Source organism: Hemibagrus wyckioides, linkage group LG05 (assembly GCF_019097595.1).
Source record: "Hemibagrus wyckioides isolate EC202008001 linkage group LG05, SWU_Hwy_1.0, whole genome shotgun sequence".
In the NCBI taxonomy this organism is placed as follows: domain Eukaryota; kingdom Metazoa; phylum Chordata; class Actinopteri; order Siluriformes; family Bagridae; genus Hemibagrus; species Hemibagrus wyckioides.
The window spans coordinates 17,112,932-17,140,158 of NC_080714.1; the positions used below are offsets into that span (position 1 = coordinate 17,112,932).

Below are 27,227 nucleotides of genomic sequence, written 5' to 3' on the forward strand. Positions count from 1 at the left end.
TGTGGTGGGTTTTTTTTCAAGCATAACCAAAACATGCAATGTATAGTTGTTTAAGACCACACAGTTCTATTGCTTTAAATGCATTCTTACACCAGATGTAGTTAATATGAATCAAAGTTATGGTCAAACATAGTGATGACTGTATTTTACACTCAGTTAAGGGATGGTGGGGTTACAGAGAAGTGTTTGATGTTGGCAGAGATGAAACGTTTTAAATATTTCAGCAAGTTAAATAGCATATTATTAAGCATATTAAATAACCTACATCACATACACTCTCACATACACTGGTCCCTTCATCTCCAGTATAGTAACTATGAACACAGGTATATTTTATTTCTCCCCCTTTTTTATCAGTACTTTCTTTAGGTGGGCTAAAGTACTATCTTACCTATAGAGTCCCCAGGTCATAGCACCCTGTGTAGATACTTGTTCAAATTGTAAACTAGGATTGTATCAATTAAATTTTGCATTAAGGGTATAAATAAATGTATATGTCGGTACAGAGATACAAGATAAAATAACGTTAGTCTTGGTAATGTGATCAGTTGGGTATGTTAAAACCCATACAACCTTAACATTAGATCCTAGTCCCTTACTTTGTTGGAATATCTGAGGTCCTGGATTTCACACTCAGGCATCATAGCCAGCTCCATCATAGCAATTTCTCCTGCAGGGGAAAAATCAGGTTTTGGTTGGTAGATTTGTGATACAATTAAGATTTTTAAAAACTAACTACATTTATATAAGGGCGGCCCTCAGGTCATTGAGGTTCTGGGGTGCAGGGTTACGAGCCTCTACACGGCGACTCAGCTGATCCCATAGGTTTTCTATGGGATTCAGGTCTGGAGTAAGTGCAGGCCACTCCATTTGAGGTACCCCAGCCTCCAGCAGCTGTTGCCTAATGATGCGACCTGGATGAGCTGGAACATTGTCGTCCATGAAGATGAAACTAGGCCTGTGTTTATGCAGGGGCACAATGACTGGATTAATGATGTTATTCAGGTAGTATTGGCTTGACACTGTACCATTCACAAGATGTAGGGCAGTTCTGTATTGAGTAGACACACCTGCCCAGACTGTAACACCACCACAACAGTGGCTAATGCATAGCGCTCTCCTTGACGTCTCCAACATTGTTGGCGGCCATCAGTTCTGCTCAACGTGAATTGACTTTCATCAGAGAACAGCACTGAGGCCCACTGGTCCCTCGTCCAGCCTAAATACTCCCTCGCCCATGCAAGATGTCTGGTGGTGTGGTCAGGTACCTTTGCAGGTCGTCTAGCACGCAGACCATGCTGATGACACTTGGGTGCCTCTCACCTCCCTTAAATGTGCCTGGAGTTGAGTGGCATTCATCATCCGGTTCCGCAGAGCACTGTTCACAATGTAGTGATCATCAACATGGGATGTGACTCTTCCAGTCTCTCTGTATCTTTGTCGCAAACTGCTGATGACACTCTGTGACACTAAGCTCAGTGGCCACTTCCCTCTGAGAACATCCTGTTTGTACTGTTGATCAATTGTTAGGTGTCGCCTTGGTCTCATGATGTCAAAATGTGAACAGCATGATGAAGAGGACTGTTTAAATACCAGTTCTAATTGAACCAGAAAATTTATTGGTCGATTCATGGATCAAACACCAGTTGTGAATTTTGCCGTTAAGCACCTTGTGAACAGCAAGTTATGCAAAAAAGTACTGAAACACTGAACAGTTGGACATGTGCATTCAAAAGTGTAGAGAAGGTCAAATTAAGTTCACCTGTAAAGGTTATAGAGCATTTTAGGTGCATCCTGAAATTTCACCCGAAAGCCGAATGTCCTTAACTTTTTGTGAGTAGTCTATCTATCTATCTATCTATCTATCTATTGTTTCACACATTATACTCGGGAGTAAGTAAGAATAGTGTGCTCTCACTGTGTGCATGCTATTTCTCCACATGTTTAGTACAGCAGTATGCGCTTTCGGATCCAGGTTCGCGCATAAGCACACACACACACACACAGAGACAGCAGCGTGCGCGTGCGAGCGAGTAGCAGCCAGCCGCGCAGGCGCGTGGAGCCTCGAGCCACCATCTACCGGGCCAACATGGAGAGAAAAGGTAATCTCTTTTAACGTTATCTACTCATATTTTGACTTTTCCGGCTTGGTATCACTATTGGGTTTGCTATAGTTCATGACATGCTATCGAATTGTAGCACGTTACTTTGATATTAAGCTGGAAATGTCTCGTTTCGTCCGCGGACACGTCGATACGTGCGACCGGACGCTAATGTCACACAGCGGTTAGCTTTAGCTTAAGCGTTAGCTTTAGCTGGGCTCCTAACGTTAACGTACCAGGTGCTAGGGTTAGTCCGCTAGGAGTTATTAATCACAGCTTGCTCATGAATCATATTTTCTTTAGCCCGGTTTCCTATTGCGGTAGATATGTGACGATGTTACAGAGGCACTGTGTGTACGGAGTAGCAGAGGAATCTTTGTGTACGGCTAAATAATCTCAGTCTCATCCGTGATGGAAACTTCAGGAATCTTATCGTTTAGATCCCGGCATTGTGATATAACCGCAACCGCATGAATTATTTTGCATCCCTGTACCTTTGGTGAAATGTATATTACTAGACGCTGGTGCATTTTTCGGGGAGGATTTCGGACTACAGCTTGCTAACAGGCTAACGACTCTGACTGATAAAAAAGAGTACGTTTTCAGCTGGTTATCTCTTTCCAAGATGAAACTCCAGTTCATCATTTAGTCGCAGAATTGAAGCCCAAAGTCAGATCATCTTTGTCTGATGCATGGTGTGGTTTTGCAGTGTGACTCTGTAAGTGTTACTGGTGGGTGGGTGTGAGCTAACTACATGGCTGCTGTTGTCTAAATTAAGTTTCCTTTTTGTATCCCCCCCATAACAGTTCTCGCCCTCCAGGCCAGGAAGAAAAGGGGCAAAGCCAAGAAAGCAACTAAGAAGTAAGTTTGCTTGTTATTTACATGTTTCTGCGCAGTATGTAGAGCAACAGGGCTTTGTTTTGGTTTGTGTATTTTACTTTACGCATACAAACATGGCCGCATGATCGCTACAATGCTGACTAATTTCACTTGAAGTACAGCAGTTTATGTGCTGCCTTATGGTTATGGCTTATTTACTTGTTGTGTTGAAGTCTGAAGTGGTTTGTGTCCAGGCCCTAAAAATGGAGGACTCTTTATGGCCCTTACTGGCAAATGCATTCCATGCAGGTCTTCTGGACTCCATAAATACACATGCAAATCTATGGATAATTTTGTGGTCCACTAGTGTTCCACTTGTGCTTTGCAAAACAGATTTCCACCAGGCACAAATAAAGCATATCTTGCTTTTTTCCTGGATCTAAACCTTTTTATTCTATAAGTTCTATAGCCAAAAATCTTGTGATTAGTGGTGGTATTTGGATTGTATATCAGTGCTGTATTGTGTCATGAATTCTATGTACCTGTGCACAGATCATGCAGCATACTTTTATGCACACTGATCAGCCATAACTTTATGAGCACTGACAGGTGAAATGAATAACATTATCTCCCCATCATGGCTCCTTTTAGTAGGTGGGATATATTAGGCAGCAAGTGAACATTTTGTCCTCAAAGTTGATGTGTTAGAAGAAAGGAAAATGGGCGAGCGAAAGGATTTGAGCGAGGGCCAAATTGTGATGGCTAGACGACTGGATCAGAGCATCTCCAAAACTGCAGCTCTTGTGGGGTGTTCCCAGTCTGGAGTGGTCAGTATCTATGAAAAAGATCCAAGGAAGGAACAGTGGTGAACCGGTGACAGGGTCATGGGCGGCCAAGGCTCATTGATGCACATGGGGAGTGAAGGCTGGCCCGTGTGATCCAATCTAACGGAGAGCTACTGTTCCTCAACTTGCTAAAGTAAATGTTGGTTCTGATGGAAAGGTGTCAGAATACACAGTGCATGATGGGTCAGGGCTGTTTTGGCAGCAAAAGGGGGACCAACACAATATTAGGCAGGTGGTCATAATGTTATGGCTGATCAGTGTATAAGCATGAATATAACGCTCCATGGTGAGGCTTTGCTATTGAATTTTTGAGAGTGAAGATCATTCAATCAGAAACCAAGGGAAATTTTCTTTAAATTTGAAAGAGAGTGATTTGGGATAATCACATGTAAAGCGCAGGCTTATATACTTGCTGACATATACTTCAGCATCCCAACCCTTCAGTAACAGCCTCTAGGTTCAGCTTTATTGACTTAATTACACTACTTACCTAGGAGGTAAAGAGCAAAGTTGTGATAGACTTTCTTAGATGATTTACAGGAAAAGACAGGATGTCCTTTCTCTATGTCAGCTGCTTAAGTGAGATACTGGAATATACCACAGGGATGGATGAAATGATACTGAGGCTGAACTGCATTCTCCATAAATTGTAGATCACTGGATGGATTATAAAACTGCACTTTAGTGTTTTGTGTCTGTCTTCTACTAACCTCTACTTATCTGTATTGTATGTCCTGGAATGGTATTTTTTGTCATGATTTGACCATCAGTACTGGGGTAATGTATTAGCATTATTTTAAATGGATTGTGTTTTTCCAGGCCAGCTCATCAACCGAGAGGAGCATCGCAGCAGCAGCAGCAACAACAACAACAACAACAGCAACAGCAACAGCAGCTCCCTGCAGAACCGCAGCAGCAGGAGCCTGATGAAGAGATTCTAGGCTCTGATGATGAGGAGCAGGAAGATCCCAATGACTACTGCAAAGGTAACCTGCTTGGTATTGCGTGGTATTTTTGTAATGTATTTTGTGCTTCTTTAAGTACAGCATCTCCTGTTCTCTGTCTGATGTTGCCACTTGATCATAATGGAGATGTAATCCTTGCATCAATGAGGGCAAACATTAGTTTGCAAATCTTCTGCTTTTGTTTGTCTAGGTGGCTACCACCATGTGAAAATAGGAGACCTGTATAATGGGAAGTATCATGTGATCCGTAAGCTGGGCTGGGGCCATTTTTCCACAGTGTGGCTTGCCTGGGACATTCAGTAAGTTTTGTATTCTTTACACAGGAATGCCATAACCTTCACAAACGCTAACACACCCAAACATACACACCCTTTTCTTTGTTTCCTGTCTTATTTATTTTTTCTTTGTTTCCTGTCTTATTTATTTTTTCTTACTTTCTCTTTTTATTTTTTCTTATTTATTTTATTTATATTTTCAATGATGTCTTCTCTCTCCTCTCTTGTTTGCTCTTCTCTTCTGTATGCTCAGAGGAAAGCGATTTGTGGCAATGAAAGTGGTAAAGAGTGCAGAGCACTACACAGAGACAGCCCTGGATGAGATAAAGCTGCTGAGATCTGTAAGTATGGTTTCTCTTGGTTGCTGATGGTTACAACAGGCCTGTTCACAATCACCCCTTATTTTAGAGGTTGGTTGCAATGCACTGTGTTTCTGTTTTGTGTTCAGGTAAGAAACACTGACCCCGATGATCCAAACAGAGAGATGGTAGTTCAGCTGTTGGATGATTTCAAAATATCTGGCGTCAATGGAACGCGTATCCTTCCCATAAAGGACCTGGCATGTTTGTGTGTGTTTGTGTAACCAGTGTATCTGTGTCGATACAAAATGTGATTAAGAATGCTCGTTGATGTGCATACAGGTGCTATTGTAGACCAGGCTGAGATCAGCATTTTTGTGAATCGCATGACTGGAGTAAACACACAGTTTTAGGAGCTGAAGGAAGGTTTTTTTTTTTTTGTGATAATCTGTTATGGGTGCACTTTAATCAAAATTAATATTTAGTATCTCGGATAAACTGAGATGTTTAGTATAATTGTATTGGCAGCAATATTTCTACGTGGCGATGCACTGAATGTGTCCTCATTAGTTTGAAATAGATTTCTTGACTTCACCTCTTAGATGTGTGCATGGTATTTGAAGTGTTGGGACATCATTTACTCAAATGGATTATCAAGTCTAACTATCAAGGTTTACCCCTACCTTGTGTCAAAAGCATCATTCGGCAGGTAACCACACCCACTTACTTGTGCTAATGATCAATAAAATGTCAAGCAGGCAAACCTTTATTTACTGCACTTTGTTTTTTTTGTCTTTAATAAATGAAATAAGAACTCGGATGTTTGGCTGTTGTGCAAATAAGTTGAATGATGCATTTACTGTTGAATGACACAACTTTTCAATGTTTCACAATGTTGTAGGTTTTGCAGGGCCTCGATTACTTGCACACAAAGTGTAAGATTATCCACACGGACATAAAGCCAGAGAACATACTGATGAGTGTGGATGAGTCATATGTGAGAAGACTGGCAGCTGAAGCCACAGAATGGCAGAAAGCCGGCGCCCCCCCTCCGTCTGGATCTGCAGGTCTTTCTAACTGATTTTCTTGATCTGTCTTATAATAAAACTCTCTTACTTTTACGTTTATGCACAGTTCGACTTGCTCAGCGTGATAATTTATTTCCACAGTGTATAAACTTGTCCTTGACCTGATTTCATGGTGCATGACAGACAAGAATGAACTTGCTCTTTTATTTGTTTGCCTGTGAGCTCTCTTTCTGTTTGCGTTTTTATTGTCAGTATACACTTTGATGTTTGCATGGTCCCTATGCTCTCTAGTGCAGCCAGTCTGATCACTTTCTCTAGTCCTGCAGCATTGCGGCTGAGTTACTGTGAGGTTTGTCATGTTTGACAGCAACAGCGGTTTGTTGTACTGACAGAAATCTGTTTTCTGTTTCTGTTTCAGTGAGTACAGCACGAGTTCCTAAACAGGTAAGCCTAGGCTTTCGTAAATGGTTTTAAATGGCTTAAAACAAGTCATGTCTCCTGTTTTTGTTTGATGAGCATAAGGTTTTACATTGTCTCCTCATTTGTAGAGTTGCATTGTATCACCCTAGTTCTCCTCACTCTTTTTAGTCTACAGAGCATTTTGTGCTACACAGTGTTTGTCTATCAATTGTTTTTCTCCCAAGGCATCCAAAATGTCAAAGAACAAAAAGAAGAAGTTGAAAAAGAAGCAGAAGCGTCAGGCAGAGCTGCTGGAGAAATGCATTCAGGACCTAGAAGAAATGGAGAATGGGACTGAGGTTGCCGAAGAGGACGAAGATGACCCACAGTCTCCTAAGTCACCTGTTTGTGCGCCTCTTAGACAAGCCTCTATGCAGGATATTGGTGATGAGGAAGTAATAGGACAGTCTTTAATGGGTAAAGCTGTTTTTATCCTTTTTTTTCCAATATGTTTTATGCATACCACTTAGTGGCCAAGGGCCCACTGGGGGCAAACAAAGCTATATTATTGTCAGTACCAAGATTTGATTGCAGGTTGATGGACAAAAGTTGAAAACCTTTAGATTTATTAGATGATGTTGCCCAATCTGCTGCTTTTAAAATCAGTAGTAATTAGACATTTACATAAAAAGCACACTTTTTTTAAATTAGCAAACTTCTACTTAGCAAAAATATTAGCTTTAGTTGAAGGATATAAGGTTTGCTGTGCTATAATCTCATGCAAGAAGGCAGCATGCAGTTACTAAGTCTAATGACGGTGGCCTAGCTCGCTAAGGTAGACATACGGTTGAAGAAAGATGAACAAAATTATGATATTTGATTTGTGTGTTTTTATTATGGAATTTTCTGTTAATAGATTTGTATATGTTTTGTTTCAAATTTATTTCAGTTCTATAGCCTGTCAAACCCTTTTGCCTAACTACACTATCTGTTGGTACAATAGCTAGCTTAAAACAAAAATCAGACACCAAAATTGCATATTTTCCTGTTTGTGAAGTGTGTGTTTTTGAAAATGAATGCTTAGATGAACATTTCATGCTTTTAGTGCTTGGTTTACATTTCACAATTTATCATCATATTTAGTTAAAAAAGGGGGGGGATTTTTGATCATTTGATGCTAATTAGATGGTTTTATTAGATGTGCACAGCATTGGCTGGGTTATCATCCATTTGGACTGGATTTTTTGTTCTTCTAAACCCAGCTAACCCCAGAGAGCGCCTCACTTCTGGTGCCTCAGATGAACTCAACTGTAATGGCCACCTGCCTGGGAGCCAAGTCCTACCTGAGGAAGAATTAGATGAAATCAAGCAACAAATGCAGCTGAAGCAGGAAGACCAGCACAATGCTAATGCAGGACCTTCATGGGACATACCCCAGAGCCCTTATGAGTATTGTAACGGGCTGTATTCTCCTGATGCTGATCAGAGTCACAGCAATGGAGACGTGAGGGAAGAGGAAGAAGATTACAAACTGCAGGGAAGACCAGTGCCTGCCAGAGATAAGCAGTCCACACCACAGAATGGTAAGCCAGCTACACACTTAAATAATAAATAATTCTTTATGGTATTGTTTTGATCTAATCACAAATTTGTAAATACTTTTTTTCCCTACATATATCTCTTCTTGCTACTTGGATCTATGATGATTGCATTGAGTAATTCTTTGCCTGTCTCTCTTTTCTCACAGCCAAGATGACAGCGGGGAGCCTTCTAATCAATCCCTTGGAACCACTAAATTCAGACAAGATCAAGGTTAAGATCGCTGACTTGGGCAATGCATGCTGGGTGGTAAGAGGCTTCATCTTTCTATCGACCTTTTATGGATTGTCAATATCCACTTTCCAGATTTGTTTTTTTGTCTCCACAAATAGGAGGTGGATACATTGATACATATACATTTATCTGGAATTATGAATCTAACCAGCAGGCAAACTGATTAGATTGTGTAAACAGGGTCAGATGAATAAAATCTTACTCATGCGTTTGTTTTCAGGACCTCTGTGCCCTTTTTTAATGCCATGTTGGGCATAATTCTTCAGACAGTTTTGCTAAGAACAAGAACATATGTATATTTATGATATTCTTACATTACTGTAACAGATGACACCTTCATTTGAAATTACAGATACATTTATTCTGCAGTAGTCTAAAATTGAGCAAAACATTGCATTTCAGTATTTGCTATTATTGTTTGAATCGTTTTAAACTTCACAGCATTGCTTTCCAGTGTTGTTTCTCCCATTTCTCTTCAGTATACATGGCAAACAGGTGTGAGGTCATGTGGTACAATAGTTATTAACGTCATTCATCAGGCAAATAACTGCCACTCTTTTATGCAGTGATTGCATGAATGCTGTAAAATTGACATGCAATGTCTACCAGGGACTGACACTCGGCTAGCAGACTTGTAAGGCATGTTTGGACGGTTCTGCAGAGATGTTCTCGTGTATTTTTTTAATATTGTTAAATGTTTCCCAGGTAATTTTAAAGGTAAACTTGTTTAGGATACTGAAATTGCTGTAGTAAAGTCACACAGCACAGCAAAATATGATGGGTAGATAATGATCATTTTAGTTAATTAATTAAGTACTTTCAGCCTCTTCACACCACAGATAACAACTGCCTTCTACTAAGGAGCCTTGTGTAATTTGCTTGCATGTGTGACAAAATGGCATAAAGTTTACTACATGGGATTTTTTTTTTTTACAGGACCACATTACATGTAACCCACAGACTGTTTTGTGGTTGTGGCTTGTCCGATTTCACGTCACACCCATGCTGTGGATAGGCAGCTTGGCATTCATGTATATTGAACTAAATAACAACTAAATATTTAAAATGTATATTATTATAGGAAGCCCTTTTTTTGGTGACATGTATTTGATGACATTATTCTGAATCAGTCTAATGTCCAGGAATTGTATAGAGCATCAGAAGGTTAGAGTACATCAGTGACTATGATTTAAACATAAAAATTCATCCCAAAAACTTAAAATAAAGAGGAAATCATTTTACTGACAGACGTAGGGTTCTGGCAGGTGAGTTAGAAAGACCTGAGTGGTCTGGAAAGACTACATGGAAAGAGTAACCCAGTATATTTAACAAATTTTGACATGACACCCACCTACAGATTTCAGATCTGAAGGAAACTCTGCTTGGATTGGATTATTTATCAGGTTTTTTTTTCATCTAGTAAATGATATTAAATATGCACCTACCATATGATTAGGCTGAATTCATAAACGAAACTGCTGTTTTCCTCCAGCACAAACACTTCACTGAGGACATACAGACAAGGCAGTATCGTTCCCTGGAGGTGCTGATTGGTTCAGGTTACAGTACACCAGCTGATATATGGAGCACTGCTTGTATGGTGAGAGATATACGATACAATACTAATATCAAGCACTGAAGAAGTGTTTAGTTTTAACACTGCGGATTATTACAAATAACATCTGTACATTTACTTAATGCTGTTGAGTGCTATAATTTTGCAACAGGCAATAGTGGGTTTGTAAAAACTTATTGTTAAGCACTACTTAATCTAGATTTATTTTTAATGACTACCTTACCCGTTCATAGATCTAGAAGTAGCAGTTTTCTGACTATTTATTGAGGATTTTTTTTTTTTTTAATCAGTATAAAATCACTCTTCCTCTACGTGTCATTCCTCTCATTATAGGCGTTTGAACTGGCCACTGGAGACTACTTGTTTGAACCCCACTCAGGTGAAGATTACTCCAGAGATGAAGGTAAAGCAGTTTCTTCCTGTCTCCACTTTGTTTGCTCTTGACTTCCTTTTCAAACACTATGCTTAGTCTTCTGTGCTGATGCAAGTTATTTTTAAGATTCCTATGATTGGCTAGATCTATCTACAGGCTAAGCATAGTCTCTTTACATTTCCACTGCATATATGCCTAGTGTGAGTTTTTCAAGACAGTGGTACCTCTCCTGTTGTGACTGATTAAGAATAATTAATATCTTGATGTATTCATTACAATAAGATTGACTGACTAATTTGATGTGATTACACTACATACTCTGTATCTGTGTATAAGTTGCAGTTATTGAGTATTTGGCTCTTTTTTTTATTTTTATTAAGCACAACACTGAGACTTATCACTACAAAATATAATGTAACTGGTTGTATATCTTTATTCCTGAGTCTCTTTCCCTTTCTAACAGAGCTAGAAATAAAATCTGCACCGTCTCCACCTTCTCTACATGATTTTTCCCTTCTCCACTCAATTCTCTCCTCCTTTTCTGTCATCCTCCTGCATTTTGGTTGCACTTGTATCTGTTGCCTTTTTAAAAGACATGAAAGCCTTATTTCAAAGTCCTGCAAATCTGCAGGGATGTTTTTAAACCGATCCAAATGTATGGGTCTCCTCCATGCTTCACTTAACCAGGCGCTTGTGATGCTTATTATATTCCACATCCTGTTCTTTCTGCATGCGTCCAGGGAGAGCCAAACTGAAAAAGATGCTTATTTCTTTCACAAAAGTTACTGCATTATGTTACAAGCAAATGCACTTGTCCAGAACAGAAAAAAATAAATCCATTGATGGGTTTGAAAAATGAATTTCCTTGGTTAAAAGTACAGATATATACCTATGAATAAGTTTCTGGAAGATAGGAAATTCTGGTGGAAATTCCCTTGATGTTTGTGCATGTACTAAATGTTACAGTGCACACACTTTATTTGGCACAGTGTCATGCTAACCATTTCTCACATCTGTCCTGCATGGCCTTTTATGGTATTTATAAGAGAACAATGTCTGCTGTAGAAGACATAATTCCTTGTTTCACTTGATTAAAATATAAATTTCCTCAACCCCTTGAAATAAGGTTTTTCTGAAATGTGATTTGTTGTTGATGAACTTTTCTAGTTTAAATATAGTGACTATTGGCACAGCTCTTTTTAAATATCCAACAAACCCGAGCCCAACCTTAGTCACCGCAGCCCCTGATATACATAGTTCAGTTTGGACCCTGCTCTAACTGTCTGATTGGAAGCAGATTCAGTGCTCTGACATTGTGTATCACCTGTCCCTAATCTCGACTGAATGTTCACTTATGTAAACATTCTTGGTCCTGAATGTTGAGTTGAACATTTTTAGACAGCATTTACTCTGTTCATATAATAACATCTGGGTCTTGATACGCATGTACATGTGCACCCTTACACAGCATTTAAACTCTTATCATGCCCATTGCTGCTCATCTTGCTTTTGCTCTTGCTGCTGTCATTCTGTCTGTCTCTCTCTCTCTCCTGTCCTACCCTTGATTTTCCTCCAGACCACCTTGCTCTGATCATTGAACTGTTGGGTAGAATTCCCAGACACTATGCTCTGTGTGGGAAAGTCTCGCAGGAATACTTCACTCGGAGAGGTACGCGTGTCATGACGGAGAGAATTCCACCCTGGGCCACAAGGGCAAGTGTGAAGAGGTTTTTGCAGCTTCTTTTGACAGTGCATTGTACATGTGCTATTTCAGCTAGTATTTCTCAGACATCACAGTAAAAGGGATGAAGTGTCCATGGATTCCTAAATTATTCTTCTACTCTGTGATTTTTTTTTATTATTATTATTTTAATGCCTGCAGTTAATTCATTCAAGTGCAGAAGTGAGGTGTTTCACTAGTGCACTAATGGCTAGTGAATGCATTTTAAAGGAATAAGGACATTTGGTTTTCTCCTTAGCAACCATCACAAAAACTGTACTTCAAAATGATCTTTTTGGCTGATCTAAGAGATTCTGAGCTAAATAGGAAATGGAATAATGCAATCAGTCAGACTGCTGACTCCAATCTCTGTGCTGTCAGATTTGAGCTGCATACTACCTCTCTGCTCCACCCTTCTCCCAGAGTGGATAAATGACCATTAACCATGTTTGATCAATATGTGGTTTTGTTTTGTCTCCCATCAAAACCTTATCCCCACCCTCCCTCAAACCCACAACAACCCCCTTTTTTTCGTTGCCATGCAAAATGGCAGACCACATTGCTTTGATCATTGAGCTGTTGGGGATGATCCCGCGCAAACTCATAATTGCGGGAAAGTACTCCAAGGACTTTTTCACCAAGAAAGGTAATACTGCTTTGTGACTTGCTTGTTTTGTATGATCTATTTCAAGTAGAAAAAAGCTTCAAAAATCTCAGTTGATGAGCTCCTGTGAATACTTCCATGGAAGCATTTTGATAAATGTTTGTAAGGATTACCTTGTTTGTATGTTAAGTGCTCAAGCATCCTGTAGCTCTGTTAAGGTTTTTTACCATAATCACAGTAAAATGGGAATGTGAAATGATGAAAGGAAAAAAAACTATGGCTTCTCATAAAGGCTGATGGGTGTTCTATGCAATGACTTATACATGTGCGCATGACATCTCTAGCTACTTTATATTGACCTGTAAATAATGATTTTGCAGCCGCTGTTCTAGGACATATGTTGACTTTGTGGACTGGGGTGGAGACATACAAAAACCAGCACTATTAGGTTCCCCTCGATTAGCTGGACACACACTTAAATGTATTTAGTATGTACTGATTTACTTTTTGATTTGTTCATTTCAAACCCTAATCATTCATAAAGAAACTCTCTTTAAAATCAATGAGTGATCCATGATTTGAGATGTGAAAACTTTATTCAGATAGTAGACGTGTGTGATTGGAGACACACCTGCAGTTACCAGTTTGCTGCTGCTGTCATGTCACCTCATGTTTACATTAATATTGCGTCTTTTGAAATGTTAGTCTGAGTTACACACAGTCAATCTGCGAAACAACAGGATACATGAACAGGCATATAGCAGATACATATATTTAGTTCAAGTGAAGGAAATTACGGCCTAATGGCTAAAAAATTGTCTCTGTTGCTTGATACAAATTAATTAACCAGCAGTAGGATACAGGCCATGTTAAGACTCTTCTGTTGGGCTTCACCCCATTACATCTAAATAAAGAGCTTTAGATGTGTATATTTGAATATGCTTATAAAGTAAAACTGAAACACGGAAGATAAAGTCCCGAAAATGACAGATGCCTTCGATGTTCAGCAAATGGTGAATGTTTTTCACTGCCTAATGAAAGAATATTTGTAATTTTTGCCCTTTTGTTGTGACTACCTTGCATGCAAATGATTGAATGATAAATGTTTAAAAAGTAGTGCAGGGAGTAATTCTAGATAATTTTGAATTTCACCATTATCAATTTTGTTGACTTTGTCAAATATTTTCCTGCCACTTTGTATTCGGTATGTAGTGAAAATAGTAACAAGTCAATGCATATTTTTAAAAACAGTCATTTATCATTTGTCAAAACTGTAGAGTCCCTTATGTGTGCATGCTTTACTGCTTAATCAATATTGAGTGCTGGTGTGTATGCATGGAGTGTGCAGGCTCTAAATGTGTGAATTTGTGCAGGTGACCTGAAGCATATCACCAAGCTGAAGCCGTGGGGTCTGCTGGAGGTGCTGTTGGATAAATATGAGTGGTCTCAAGAGGACGCTGAGACCTTTGCGGACTTCCTGCTTCCCATGCTTGAACTCATCCCTGAGAAACGAGCCACGGCAGCCGAATGCCTGCGCCATCCATGGCTTGCCCTCTAGTGGCTCATTTAACTTACTGCAGCCCCATTTTCCTCCACTTCCACATGAGAGACTGCAACATATCACTTTCCAGTTTGAGTGCATACCAGAATAGTACTTGTAATTATTTGTTTGTGTGTGTTTTCTTGTATGTTTCACCTGAGAAATGCGTTATTATCCTGGTGTTTTTTATGTCTTGAGACTTATTTCCTGAGGCAATGTTTATCCTCAAGCTCTACCCCCCCCCCCCCCCCCCCCTAAATTTGCACAACAGTTTTAGGGAACATCTCTTGTATTATTCTAGCTGTGTGATACATCCTAAAAGATCAGATTTCTGTATTTTGATAGGCTTTAACTGACCATGGGGTTGTTGTAAGGGCACATATTGTGAGTCACTTTTGTTACATGTTTCCTAGTTTTGGGAGTGCGCACACCAGATATTGAAAAGGAACCATTAGGTTTACATCATAATTGTAAAAAAAATGCATTTAAATGAATTGTAGTTTATTTTAGGAAATGCCATACCACTGTGTAATTTTGTCTCTAAAAGTGTCAGTTATTTTCTGTTTGTCGTGTCACTTTTGGTCAAATCTGAGTACACTTGGAGGGTTGCTTTCTCGCTTTCTATGCTTCCAAGAAAATGAGTAGCTGTTAAACACCACCGAAAAGATAGTTGTGGAAAGTATGTGTTTGAGTGTGAGGGAGAGAGACTGACTGACTGAGTGGGTGAGTGTGTGCGCATGTGTGTGTTTGTCTTGTTAGTGTATATATGTGTACCAAAGACTTTGCCTTGATCTGTATATTACAGCCATGTACAGTTTTTAAAGAAATCGTACTATTAATAACTAAGATTATTTAGCTGGACAGTAATGTTTTAATAAAATATTTGGAAGAGGGATGAAATTTGATTTCTTTCTTTGTAAGAAGTTTCCACTTTAGTTGGGAAACGCACATAGACTGCAAAGTGTCTTCAAAAGGGTGAATGAATGTCTGTAGTTTGTAATGTTTTTATTTGGATTTTATCAATTATAGTATAAACAGTCTGCCTCAGTGGTCATTCTCAGTGTTTGTGGGATGCCCAGCGTGATTCTTCACAGTTGTCGGAACAGCTTCTGGATTCAGTTTTTTGAATCTGTTGTGGCAGAGAAGGAATACATATACTTTTTGTTTTTTTCTGAATTATTAGAGCAAACTTCAACATTATAAATTTAAGCAATGCTTATTATATTATCCAAACACTTATACCAGAAAACTCTAGCTTTCTGAATCTTGCAGTCTAAACGTAGTAGTTATGTGCACGGTAAGAGAATCCAATCAAGTTCACCACTATTTTTTCAAAATAATTGTTAACCTAGAATTGTTAAAGCTATTGGTTTTACCTTCCCCTGTCTCCACTTCAAATTCATCAGGCAGCAGGTTGTCCTGTCTGTTTCCCAGGGTGAAGGCCACAAGTGCAAGCATGAGTGCATCCAGGATGCAGATGATGGCCAGAATGTAGGCCCAGCGCACTGTGCAGTTCCCCAGTGTGTACTTACTCGTCCTCTCGCCACACATACGCTTTACCTCAGGAGAGTCCCATCCATCAGGGTAAATCATACAGCCCATCACCAACAGCACAGCTACAGGATGGAGAACACATTGAACAAGACATGCTTTCGCCTATGGCAACATATCTATTGATTGATCAATCCATCAGTTTCTTGTCCAGTACACATTTTATCTGCTGGAAGGAATAGAACAGTGAACAATGAGTGGATCTAGAGCCCATCCTGAGAACGCCTGAGAATTGAATGCCTGCCCATTGCAGGGCACCATGCATGCACCCACATTTCACACAGGCCTGGTTACCTGAGATCAAGATCGAACTAAAGGCTCTGGAGCTGCGAAGCAGTAATGCTATGTAAAACACTTTAAGATTATTCTGTCTATAATTAATTCTGTCTGGTAGAGCTGGAAAGGATGTGAGAAAGCAAACAAACACAGCCATTGCTTGGGGTCCTAGGAAGCTCTGGATCTCTGACTTATGCTGTAGGCTACCATCTGAGGTCAATAACATGCTTTATCATTTAGACATACCTTCAGCTGTGTTCAAAGTAATATCATTAACCATGGTTAACAGGTTTCAACAAAATTTTCATATCAAATGCAGCCCAAAAATCACAAAATATCTGAAACTACCCCAAACACATGACCGTTGGAAAATGAATGTATTTTCAGGTATATATATATATATATATATATCTCACAAAATACATTCAAATACACAATGGCTATATAAATATAATAAGAGAACCAAACTTTATCTCTGAATAACACAATTTTACCTGACGATGTCTGCATCCATGCACATATCTTGTACACCCCGGCTGCACTGCAGAAGAAGAAGAGGCTGAAGGAGACCATGGTGCCAACATTAAGTAGCATTGAAGTTCCCACAAAGAACATGGCAGTCTTAAATGCTCCAGATGGAATGGAGCTAAAGTCGAGCACACTGCCTTTGCAGACAAGCTCTGAGGTGATGGGATTACCTATGCAGTAGTAGAAGAGCCCAAAGTAGCCAGACTGCGGTGTGTTGACACTGTCTCCTATCCAGTAGGGCTGAATGAACACCACCATTGTGATGATGGCAAAGCAGATGGTAAAAATTGCCCACAAGACACCAATGGCTCTGGCATTTCTCACGTAGTTTGTTTGGTAGATTTTGACCGCCTCGGTCGCAGGAAGCATTCTCTGCATGTTGATAATTATTTAGAGCCGTCCAATAAGATGCAAAATCACCTTTCACTAGCTAACAAGATTTCAAAACCCTTATCTTGCTAAAGTTGTGCTACAAGAAAATACATTACCACAGACACCAAGTTGAATCTATTGTTATTTGTTTCTTAACACCTACTGGGACACTCTTAGGAGGTCCATGCATTTATTATAACTGGCAGTTCACTGGTACAAGGCTGCATCTTCAAGAAGTGACCGATAAGACATCAACACTTGTTCTTTTGTGTCAGAAACAATGTCCTAGCCAACAGAGGTGTCATGGGCTATAAATTTTAGATGGTAATGTGATCAGAATAAGGTGATGAACAGTTGACTAGAGTAATCAGATATACAACAAGCCTTGGTGTAAGTGTACAGCTACTGAAAGACATAAAGGAGACTCACACAGGGTAGGGTGTTTTGTTTAAAACCGGTTTTAAAGTCAGTTTCTAAATTTTAAAAGCATTCTGCTTTGTTTGTCTGGTTGACTGACTGTTTCAAAAGTTGCTGTAAAGCCAGACTAATAATGAATTAAAAACCTTCACAATCCAGTGACATTTTATGTGAGTGATTTTAGCTTGGAAAGAAATATACTCATCTTTGGTCACATTTTATTCAGCTTTATTATTATTATTATTATTATTATTATTATTATTATTATTATTATTATTTGCAGACATTTTACATATTATGTTATGGCTCAGGGTTGTAGGAAAGGAAAAGAAAAGAGCAGAGCAGAAATGTGAAACATCTCACAGACCTGGAAAAGCGTCTCCTTTTATGTTAAATGTTTGATGCTCTGAGATGCTATTAACTTTAAGTTACACCTTCAGAAACATTGTTCCATCCTCTTTGCACCTCATGGGTGAAATATCAATCACCAAAAATGGGTGTGACAGGGGGTATGATAGGCATGGTGAAATTCTGAGCATCAACCAGCAGGTGGAGCTGTGTAGAAATAATAGGTGAGTGTTTATGTATGTGATTAATGAAAAGCCTTCTTTTTCAGAGAGAGGATTAAAGAGACAGCTGGTGCTTCACCAAGTGAGAGTTTATCAGTGATTTCAATGTTGAGTGAACTATTTTTATGTTGGCTCAAACAAGAAAGTATTCAGCCTCTCTCTCTCTCTCTCTCTCTCTCTCTCTCTTACTCTGTCCTCTCACCCACCGTCTAGGGGGTTATATTAGGCTACCTTGCCTTAAGAATTCTTAGCCAAATCCTAGGTCTTTTGTGTGTTTTTCTATTAAGAGTCGCAAGTGTGTTTAGCTGTTAAGTGCCCTAGTGTATATTGCTATTAATTTCATCATGTTTAACAAGACCATTTCTGAACACTAATACATTGTTAGTAAAATTCATATAAATATTAAGTTACAACATAAAGAAATACTCAACACTTTTAATAATTTTAAATGTATTCATTTTCAGTAATCACTTTGTCCTGCTCAGGGTCATGATAGATCTGGAATCAAACCCAGGAACACTGGGTGTGAGGTAGGAATACACCTTGGATGGGATGCCAGTCAACATAGTCACATATTTCACACACTCATTCAAATATAGGGGCAATTCAGTGTAGCAGGTACTGAAGCTACTGACATGGCAAACCCAGAGGAAATCCACATTCACAGAGTGACACTCAAACAGTAACCCAGACTCAGGATTAATCAGGGAACCCTGGAGCTTTGAGATAGCAACACTAAAATCAACTCAAGTCTACAGAATAGTTTTTTAGTTTCCTAATTCTACAATGCCGTTGATTATATTTTTAGTTATTTCAGTACAGGTCCAGGTTTTAGTGGCTTGTTTAAAACAGAAACTTTGCCTAAATAATACACTACTCAAACAGTTTGATGGGAATTAACCTTCTGTCATTAACACGGACTAATGGGAAAACAGCTGTGTTTGTACAGCTGTCAAGAAACCTAGAGCATGGTCATAGATATACTTTAGTTGTATTTGAGAAAGATGACCTTTGTTAACACAGGAAGGGAGGTCTGATATATAGGAAAAATAAAAGCAGAACCCAAGTAAGTGAGTTCACTGTGGCTCTAGACACAACACGATGAGGGCTGTGTTAGTGATTGCAATGTGCCTGATGGCCATGGCTCTGGCCACTACTCCTCAAACTTCTGATGAAAGGGGCATTTTCATCAACCTGGTAAGATCGCTGAAACCTGAGAGCAAGCAGCTGAACTAAATTATTAAAACTGCCACAATTATTTTTTTTTGGATGTGCCATGGAACCTGTATTTCCTGTATTTTATTCCGTTCTTGGTGTCTAGGATGACTGATGTATGTAATTGCCAATTAGTATTTCTTGCTCAAATGTCATAGAATAATGGAGAGTTGTGCGGCATCAGTGCGCAGTGCAAGAGCTCCTGCTGCCACCGTCGCTCTGCTGTTGACCTGGCTCGCTGTGCCTCACGCTCTGCAGAGGGCGAGACATGCTCTAAAAAGGTAAAGGCCATGCTAGAGACATTTTCATAACAACTTTGGCAGTACAACTCTTCATGGATCAGCATTACTCTACTGCCTAATTAATTTCAGGCCAATTTAAAGTACATGATGCATTTCATTATATATTTTGAAATTTCTGCAGCATTTTCAAAGTAAAACAACCAAACAGTTTTTTTTTACTCTGTACCGAAATTTACACTTGCTTATCTATCTGTATAGACACAAAGAAGGCGAAGCTAAACATTAAACTCTAACAGTGCTGTAAACTGAGAACAAAACGCTTCATCCAAAAGCTAATGCAGACTATGAAATGTTAATTAACATTTAATAGGGAACACTATTTTGTCAGTGTAGCAGATGTTCTGTTATACCTAGGGGTAGATAATGTAAACATTTACTCCTTTAAATACTTTAATTAAATGAATTAAATATCCTGTACTAATTAGGACTGGGGGAAAATAGTAGTTCAGAATTTGCCAAAACACAAATGCTTCCTTATGACATTTGATGCACATTTTTCATCTTATCTATCACTAAACAGTGGTGTTCTTTCATAAAGGTTTAATTGGGGCTTTAATTAAGCGTGTTTCTTCAGTTCACTGCCTTCACAGTGACAGTAATGAAAGCACTTTGGAAAAGCACTTGTACATAGTCTAGAGGTACAGCTGATAGAAAGAATGAACTTGAAAATAATGAAGGAGGGCCTGCTGGCCTTTTCCATACGTTTATATTATCTAACTGTTTCAGCTGACTATCCTCATATTGGAAGAAAAGCATATATTATGTTACTCTTCTTAACATCCTAAAATTATTGACTGTTTAATTACTGTATTTGCTAACACTTTACAATAACAACACATGAATATTCATGCACTAATTAATTCTCATGTAAATATGCACTAATAAAGAGTGAATAAGTGATGCTTAATTAAAGTGTTTTTCCCCCCACATAGAGCCTGTATGGTTCATATTACCACTGCACTTGTGAGCCGGGACTTAAATGTGAAGGTGACTGGTCCATTGGAGGGTCCATCGTCAACACCAACTTTGGAACCTGTGTAGACCCACATCGGCCACATCAGACTACCAATAACTAATGCTCAATACACAACGCAGAATGGAGCAACCGAAAAACCCAAATCTTGCAGACAAGCAGTGCATTATATATCCAAAACAATATTCAAATGCCAAGATATGAGAAATTATGAATTACTTTAAGACTTTTTTTTAAAAAAAAGTTCATAGTTCACTTCAGTCATTCCTCCATAAATAACAACATAAAAACATATCTAATGCCCAACTGTTTCAAAAATAGAAATCCAAGGTCAACACTGATGTCACCCAGGATCCTTCAGTGCAAGGGCTATTTTACCCATGTCAGCATAACACTATTGGTTATTGGTGGTATTCTCTCATGGAATTGCATGTTGAAACCCGATCAATAAAAAATGTATCACAAAAAAACACAATAGTCAAACATATTCATTATTGTGTGTAGTCTGTACCAGGGCACAAAACTGCGAGTATCTGAGGACATGGATGGTCAATCACCTGTACATTAGGGTTAAAAGGTGGCAGGTAAGAAATTACAACAACAATTAGTGCAATGATGCACTGACTTCCTCCATGTAAGGTTTATCAATTTATTTTGAGGTTTAAAATCTAATGTCCTAAGGTTATACAAACTATTGGACTGGAAACCTATAAATCCAAAATGTTCCTGGTTCGGGTTTGAATGAAATCCGTAAAGTCCAAACCACAAAGGAGATGTGATATTATATCTATATTCTACTCATGTTTTCACATTAAAATGAATTGAAAATCATACATGTAGACATTTGCATCTAAGAGTAGATTCACTACATATTTGTTGTAAGCTTGCCTATAAACAGTTCCAACAGCCAAAACATAATGATGCATACACTTTCATAAAACCCAAGGCTGCTGTCAGGCTCTACTGGAATGAGTTGATTTACTTACCATGACCAAGTTTTCAGATTTTCTCCATGCTCCAGCACACACTAGAGTTATTGCATTTTATCCTGAATAGTCCATCAGAGACAAAACGATTTCCCTTATCTGACTGTTACTCAGCCATACACGCCTCGTCTGAGAGAGACAACAAGGTTTAAATCATGGGTTTTGGTTGCATTTAATAATTTATGTGCAGATCTACGAAAGACAACCAAAGCATACAAGATTTAGTGAAAGTTCTTTTCAGCTGCTTCTTTAAAAGTCTGAAACACTAAAATGTTCTCCTGGTACCTACACTACCAGTCAAACGTTTGGACACACCTTTCAATTCAATGTTTTTTGTTTAGGGATTTATTTTCTACATTCTAGAACAATACTGGAGATTTCAAAACTATGAAATAACACACATGGACTTAAGTAATCCATATGTAATGACAACAAAAACAGTCAGTTGTTATTTTAAGACATGAAGGTCAGATGTTCTGGAATAGTTCTTGCAAGAACAGTATTGTCAAGTGCATTTGCAAAACCCATCAAGCACCATGATGAAACTGGCTCACATGAAGACCATCCCAGTAAAGCAAGACCAAAACTTACCTCTGCTGCAGAGGAGAAGTTCATTTAGAGTTACCAGCCTCAGAAATCACCAATTAACAGCACCTCAGATTAGAGCCATTATGAAGGCTTTACAGAGCATCAGTAGCAGACATACACTATATTGCCAAAAGTATTCACTCGCCTGCCTTGACTCGCATATGAACTTAAGTGACATCCCATTCCTAATCCATAGGGTTCAATATGACGTCGGTCCACCCTTTGCAGCTATAACAGCTTCAACTCTTCTGGGAAGGCTGTCCACAAGGTTTAGGAGTGTGTTTATGGGAATTTTTGACCATTCTTCCAGAAGCGCATTTGTGAGGTCACACACTGATGTTGGACGAGAAGGCCTGGCTCTCAGTCTCCGCTCTAATTCATCCCAAAGGTGTTCTATCGGGTTGAGGTCAGGACTCTGTGCAGGCCAGTCAAGTTCATCCACACCAGACTCTGTCATCCATGTCTTTATGGACCTTGCTTTGTGCACTGGTGCACAGTCATGTTGGAAGAGGAAGGGGCCAGCTCCAAACTGTTCCCACAAAGTTGGGAGCATGGAATTGTCCAAAATGTCTTGGTATGCTGAAGCATTCAGAGTTCCTTTCACTGGAACTAAAGGGTCAAGCCCAGCTCCTGAAAAACAACCCCACACCATAATCCCCCCTCCACCAAACTTTACACTTGGCACAATGCAGTCAGACAAGTACCGTTCTCCTGGCAACCGCCAAACCCAGACTCGTCCATCAGATTGCCAGATGGAGAAGTGCGATTCGTCACTCCAGAGAACGCATCTCCACTGCTCTAGAGTCCAGTGGCGGCGTGCTTTACACCACTGCATCCGACGCTTTGCATTGCACTTGGTGATGTATGGCTTGGATGCAGCTGCTCGGCCATGGAAACCCATTCCATGAAGCTCTCTGCGCACTGTTCTTGAGCTAATCTGAAGGCCACATGAAGTTTGGAGGTCTGTAGCGATTGACTCTGCAGAAAGTTGGCGACCTCTTCGCACTATGCGCCTCAGCATCCGCTGACCCCGCTCCGTCAGTTTACGTGGCCTACCACTTCGTGGCTGAGTTGCTCTCGTTCCCAAACACTTCCACGTTCTTATAATACAGCTGACAGTTGACTGTGGAATATTTAGGAGCGAGGAAATTTCACGACTGGATTTGTTGCACAGGTCCTATCACATCCTATGCCAAATCCTATCCTATCCTATCACAGTTCCACGCTGGAATTCACTGAGCTCCTGAGAACGACCCATTCTTTCACAAATGTTTGTAAAAACAGTCTGCATGCCTAGGTGCTTGATTTTATACACCTGTGGCCAAGGAAGTGATTGGAACACCTGATTCTGATTATTTGGATGGGTGAGCGAATACTTTTGGCAATATAGTGTATCTCAATATCAACTGTTCAAAGGACATTATTGTGTAATTCGGCCACCTTCAGCATTGTTTTACAATGTAGAAAGAAATAAACAAAAGGGAAAAACCATGGAATTAGAAGGTGTGTCCAAATTTTTGACTGGTACCTATGTTATTTTGATATTATGATATAAGCAGCATCTGTTATTGTTAGTGGTACCACACATCCAGGTGCTTCATGTTTCACTATGACAAAACGTTAATTTTCTCTGTTTAAGAAACTCTAGAACCAAGAAGCAGTTTAGATGAGAAAAATTTGTTTGTGATACTTTGTAGTCAAGAATAGAATTAACACAGGGCTTATAATATTGTGGTAGCTAGAAAGACTGATTTAGCTAATAGTTATCTTTTTCAAATCAACCCTTTAACATTTAACATTTTTACACATTAAACTGTTTAAAAAAAATTTGTTTGTGTGTAAAATATGATACTTTGAGTAGCATTGCCTTTGTTATTTGGCAGCTAATACAGTAGTATACATGCTATAAATTTATTGGGCTAGTGAACATCCTTAACTCTTTCTTGAGGTGTTTTCTCTTTAGCTGAAGGTCTTGCACTATTGTAGTAGATGTGGTTTAGATTTTTTTTCATGGCCAGCTCTGTCTCTTTTTCCTAAAAGAATTTTTTTCTTAAAAGTTAGTTAGCTGGAGATGTTAGTTAAGTGTGACGGAAAATGTCTACAGCAAAAGGTACAGAGATTATTTTTTACCATGTAGTACATTGTGTGAGTATAATGTGGCCATGAGAGAAAACAATGTTCTACAAATTGACTTCTCCATTCCCTTAATTCTCAAACGATTAAGATTGTGCCAAATGTTTTGATTCATTTCCCCTAATGACCTTGACTGAGTATCTTGTGGCCACGTTAATCTTTAAACAGTTGAAACCGGCATACATTTTAATACATCTTAACCACAAAATAAAGATCAGTATTGTGGTCTCTCTGGCTCTGATGAAAGAGAAGGCTTGTCAGGTGTTTTCATTGCAAATGCAGTTTGCTTGGCAAGCAATAGAGGCCACTGCAAATTACAAACTTATCCCATAAAAATAGAAGCAGGTTAAATATTTTGGTTGAAAAAATTTCTGTACTCTTTACTGGAGGCCCATATGAAATGTCTTCTTTTTAGATCCGTAGAGCATCTGGCCGAACTGATTCATAGATTCTACCTCTACTGTTCCAGGCTTATTGTCATGTCCTAGAGTGCTTTAAGCATTTATATACACTGACATTCTTGTACACTCCTAACAGTGCAAAGTGATAAAGTAGCTCTTTCATAGGAAACAGAAAATATTGCACAATGCCAAAAGACTATAAAATATTATGACTGTGCTTTAAGCACAATAAAAGAAAACTGTAAACATTGTATACAGTAAAAATATGTCATAGGTGGAGATACTGCCTACAGTACTCTAAATTATTAATGTATTCTAGCAAATAAAAAACAATGATATTCTTTAAACAGTGTAAACATTGTATGCAGTCAAAAAGTGTCATAGTAGAGGGCAGTGCAGATGTTAGAGATAAATGATAATGTGCATGGATTGTTGTGCTTGTTTTGGTGTTATTGGTTACAACAGTTTGATGTCCTGTAAAAAAGAAATTATAATGCAGTCTACCATCTACCTGATGCTAGCAGTGAGAGCAGTCCATGGCTCAGGTGGCTGGAGTTTCTGATGATCCTCCTTGCTTTCTGCACACACCACTGTAAATGCTCTGGAGGGAAGGAAGCTCAACAGTTAAAAGAAGATAGGCATCTTTTTACACCTGTTTCATAGCTTCTACCTTACTTGTCATATCTGTGAAATAATATACAGTATGTAATAAGAGTGAAGGGTATTATATGTATCTTTGTTGACATGACAATATTAATGATAACTCTGCCTAACCTTATATCATGGTTTACAATAACTTTACACTGCATTAAAAACAATCTCATGTGTTTATATGAAGCTGTTATGCTTAGGAAACATAATCAATAATAATAATAATAATCAATATTGCATTTAGGAAACACTTCAGTCTGTCATTCAGTAGTTTCTAATCTTACATATAAACACTGATTAGCACAAAGTACATGTGCAAGTTACATGTGCTGTTTGTCACGCAGTCAAACAGAATGTGCCTTAATATTCTAAAAGTATTCTATGTGATTATGTAAAATTCTGGACAGTTGGGATGCCCGGACCTTGGAGGTGCCTTGTATCTGCTGCATGACTAATATGGTTAGTGTGCTTCTTAATTTGCTTCAATCTTTCATTGCATGTTTATTGCACTAATGGATGTGATTAGACTTCTTAGCTGCAGGAATATAAAGTGTCCCTGTCTGTAGAGGTTGCAAATTGGTAAATGAAGCTGTCATCTAGCAAATGCTTTGCTTTGCTTCAGCTGTTTAATGTAATAACAGATGTCTGGCAAGCAACTGAGCACCAGCCACAAAGTAGCGACTGAATTCTTAATGCCCCACATTACATGCATACAATGAATATGTTACATAAACTCACGCCAATGTTACAATACACCGGTGTGAATTAAGGTAACTGCTTTGATTCATAAATTCACTCCATTGTGTTTTATTCCTTATTTAACATATTATAACTTATTTCAGCTCATAAGCGATTGTAAAAAGAGATAATGGAAAAAAAGCATTCAAGAGTCTTTCCTTTTATTATTTTTCCCATAAAAAATCTCCTTTATGTTAAAGTATCTAAAAAGAAAAAAAAAAGTGATAGTGAAGATAAAATAGATAAAGCTTGTAAGCAGTCTGATAAGTACAAGCAGCTTAATATTCAGAGAAACAAACACTATCATCATCAGTGACATGATTGTAAAACCCCCTGGAGTGCTTTTTCATGTGGAAAGTTAGTGTTTGACAGTTTGAAAGAAAGAAAGATTCATGTGTTTTTTCTTTTTGGTAACATTTTTTAAAGTAATTGATGATAATCACTTTAAACCTCTCACATTTTCAACTAATATTTCTTGAATATTTCCTGATAGAAAAGGAACGTGACATACTCCCTCACACACAGTTATCTCCGAGTGAGGAGGAACATACATTGACATAATTATTATTGAGTATAATTAATGCTTTGCCTACACCTAAAATTCACCCTAATTGCACCCTTTTTTTTTTTAAAATTTTTTTTATTTATTTAAATAAACTGCATTTTTATTTCTGTAATCCTCATGAGAATTGTTTGCAAAACATAGATTCCTATTTGGGGCTGATCCCACCCAAGGATTAAGCTATGCATATCCCAGAAGATGTTGCACCAGCCTGTCTGCTACTTATTCCTCAAGCTAACATTAAACAGGTGACTCTCTCTCTCTCTCTCTCTCTCTCTCTCTCTCCCTCTCTCTCTCTCTCTCTCTCTCCCTCCCTCTCTCTCTCTCTCTCTCTCTCTCTCTCTCTCTCTATCTCTCCCTCTCTCTCTCTCTCTCTCTCTCTCTCTCTCTCTCTCTCTCACTCTCTTGTCCAATATTTCAAAACAACACTGCTAACACAAAGACCCTAGAGCCATTTCGAAAACATTGGTAATTGCATTTATGACCAGGTTTGATCTCCCTGGCGTTTTTTTATTACATTTTTCACTAATGACTTTACACTGTGTACAGATATGTGAAATTACTTTTGGGCAGTTGCGTCTGACACA

The 27,227-nt window shown here is 38.7% G+C and overlaps 3 protein-coding genes across 4 annotated transcripts; 2 read left to right on the forward strand and 1 right to left on the reverse strand.

The window, feature by feature from the left end:
• Nucleotides 1–1,984: 1,984 nt before the first annotated feature.
• On the forward strand, nt 1,985–15,292 carry srpk1a (SRSF protein kinase 1a). Of its 2 annotated transcripts, XM_058389848.1 has the most exons (16): nt 1,986–2,102; nt 2,909–2,963; nt 4,586–4,752; nt 4,922–5,030; nt 5,260–5,347; nt 5,455–5,542; nt 5,908–6,014; nt 6,207–6,372; nt 6,752–6,777; nt 6,978–7,209; nt 7,995–8,315; nt 8,480–8,580; nt 10,058–10,165; nt 10,475–10,544; nt 12,788–12,880; nt 14,212–15,292. In XM_058389848.1, exons 1-16 carry the CDS (start codon nt 2,090–2,092, stop codon nt 14,394–14,396), a joined length of 1,929 nt encoding a protein of 642 aa, XP_058245831.1. In that variant the 5' UTR covers nt 1,986–2,089; the 3' UTR covers nt 14,397–15,292. The 2 variants fall into 2 exon arrangements, with proteins under 2 accessions (XP_058245832.1, XP_058245831.1); XM_058389849.1 differs by lacking the exon at nt 12,788–12,880 and having other exon boundaries at nt 1,985–2,102.
• A 409-nt stretch (nt 15,293–15,701) lies between these two features.
• lhfpl5b (LHFPL tetraspan subfamily member 5b) lies at nt 15,702–17,111 on the reverse strand. The gene is made up of 2 exons (XM_058390263.1): nt 16,700–17,111; nt 15,702–15,994 (listed from the first exon to the last, which is right to left on the reverse strand). The coding sequence occupies exons 1-2, from the start codon at nt 17,109–17,111 to the stop codon at nt 15,702–15,704; spliced, it is 705 nt and encodes a 234-aa protein (XP_058246246.1).
• Nucleotides 17,112–19,129: 2,018 nt separating this feature from the next.
• LOC131353193 (colipase-like) lies at nt 19,130–21,056 on the forward strand. The gene is made up of 3 exons (XM_058390002.1): nt 19,130–19,288; nt 19,465–19,587; nt 20,541–21,056. Exons 1-3 carry the CDS (start codon nt 19,193–19,195, stop codon nt 20,682–20,684), a joined length of 363 nt encoding a protein of 120 aa, XP_058245985.1. The 5' UTR covers nt 19,130–19,192; the 3' UTR covers nt 20,685–21,056.
• Nucleotides 21,057–27,227: the final 6,171 nt, after the last annotated feature.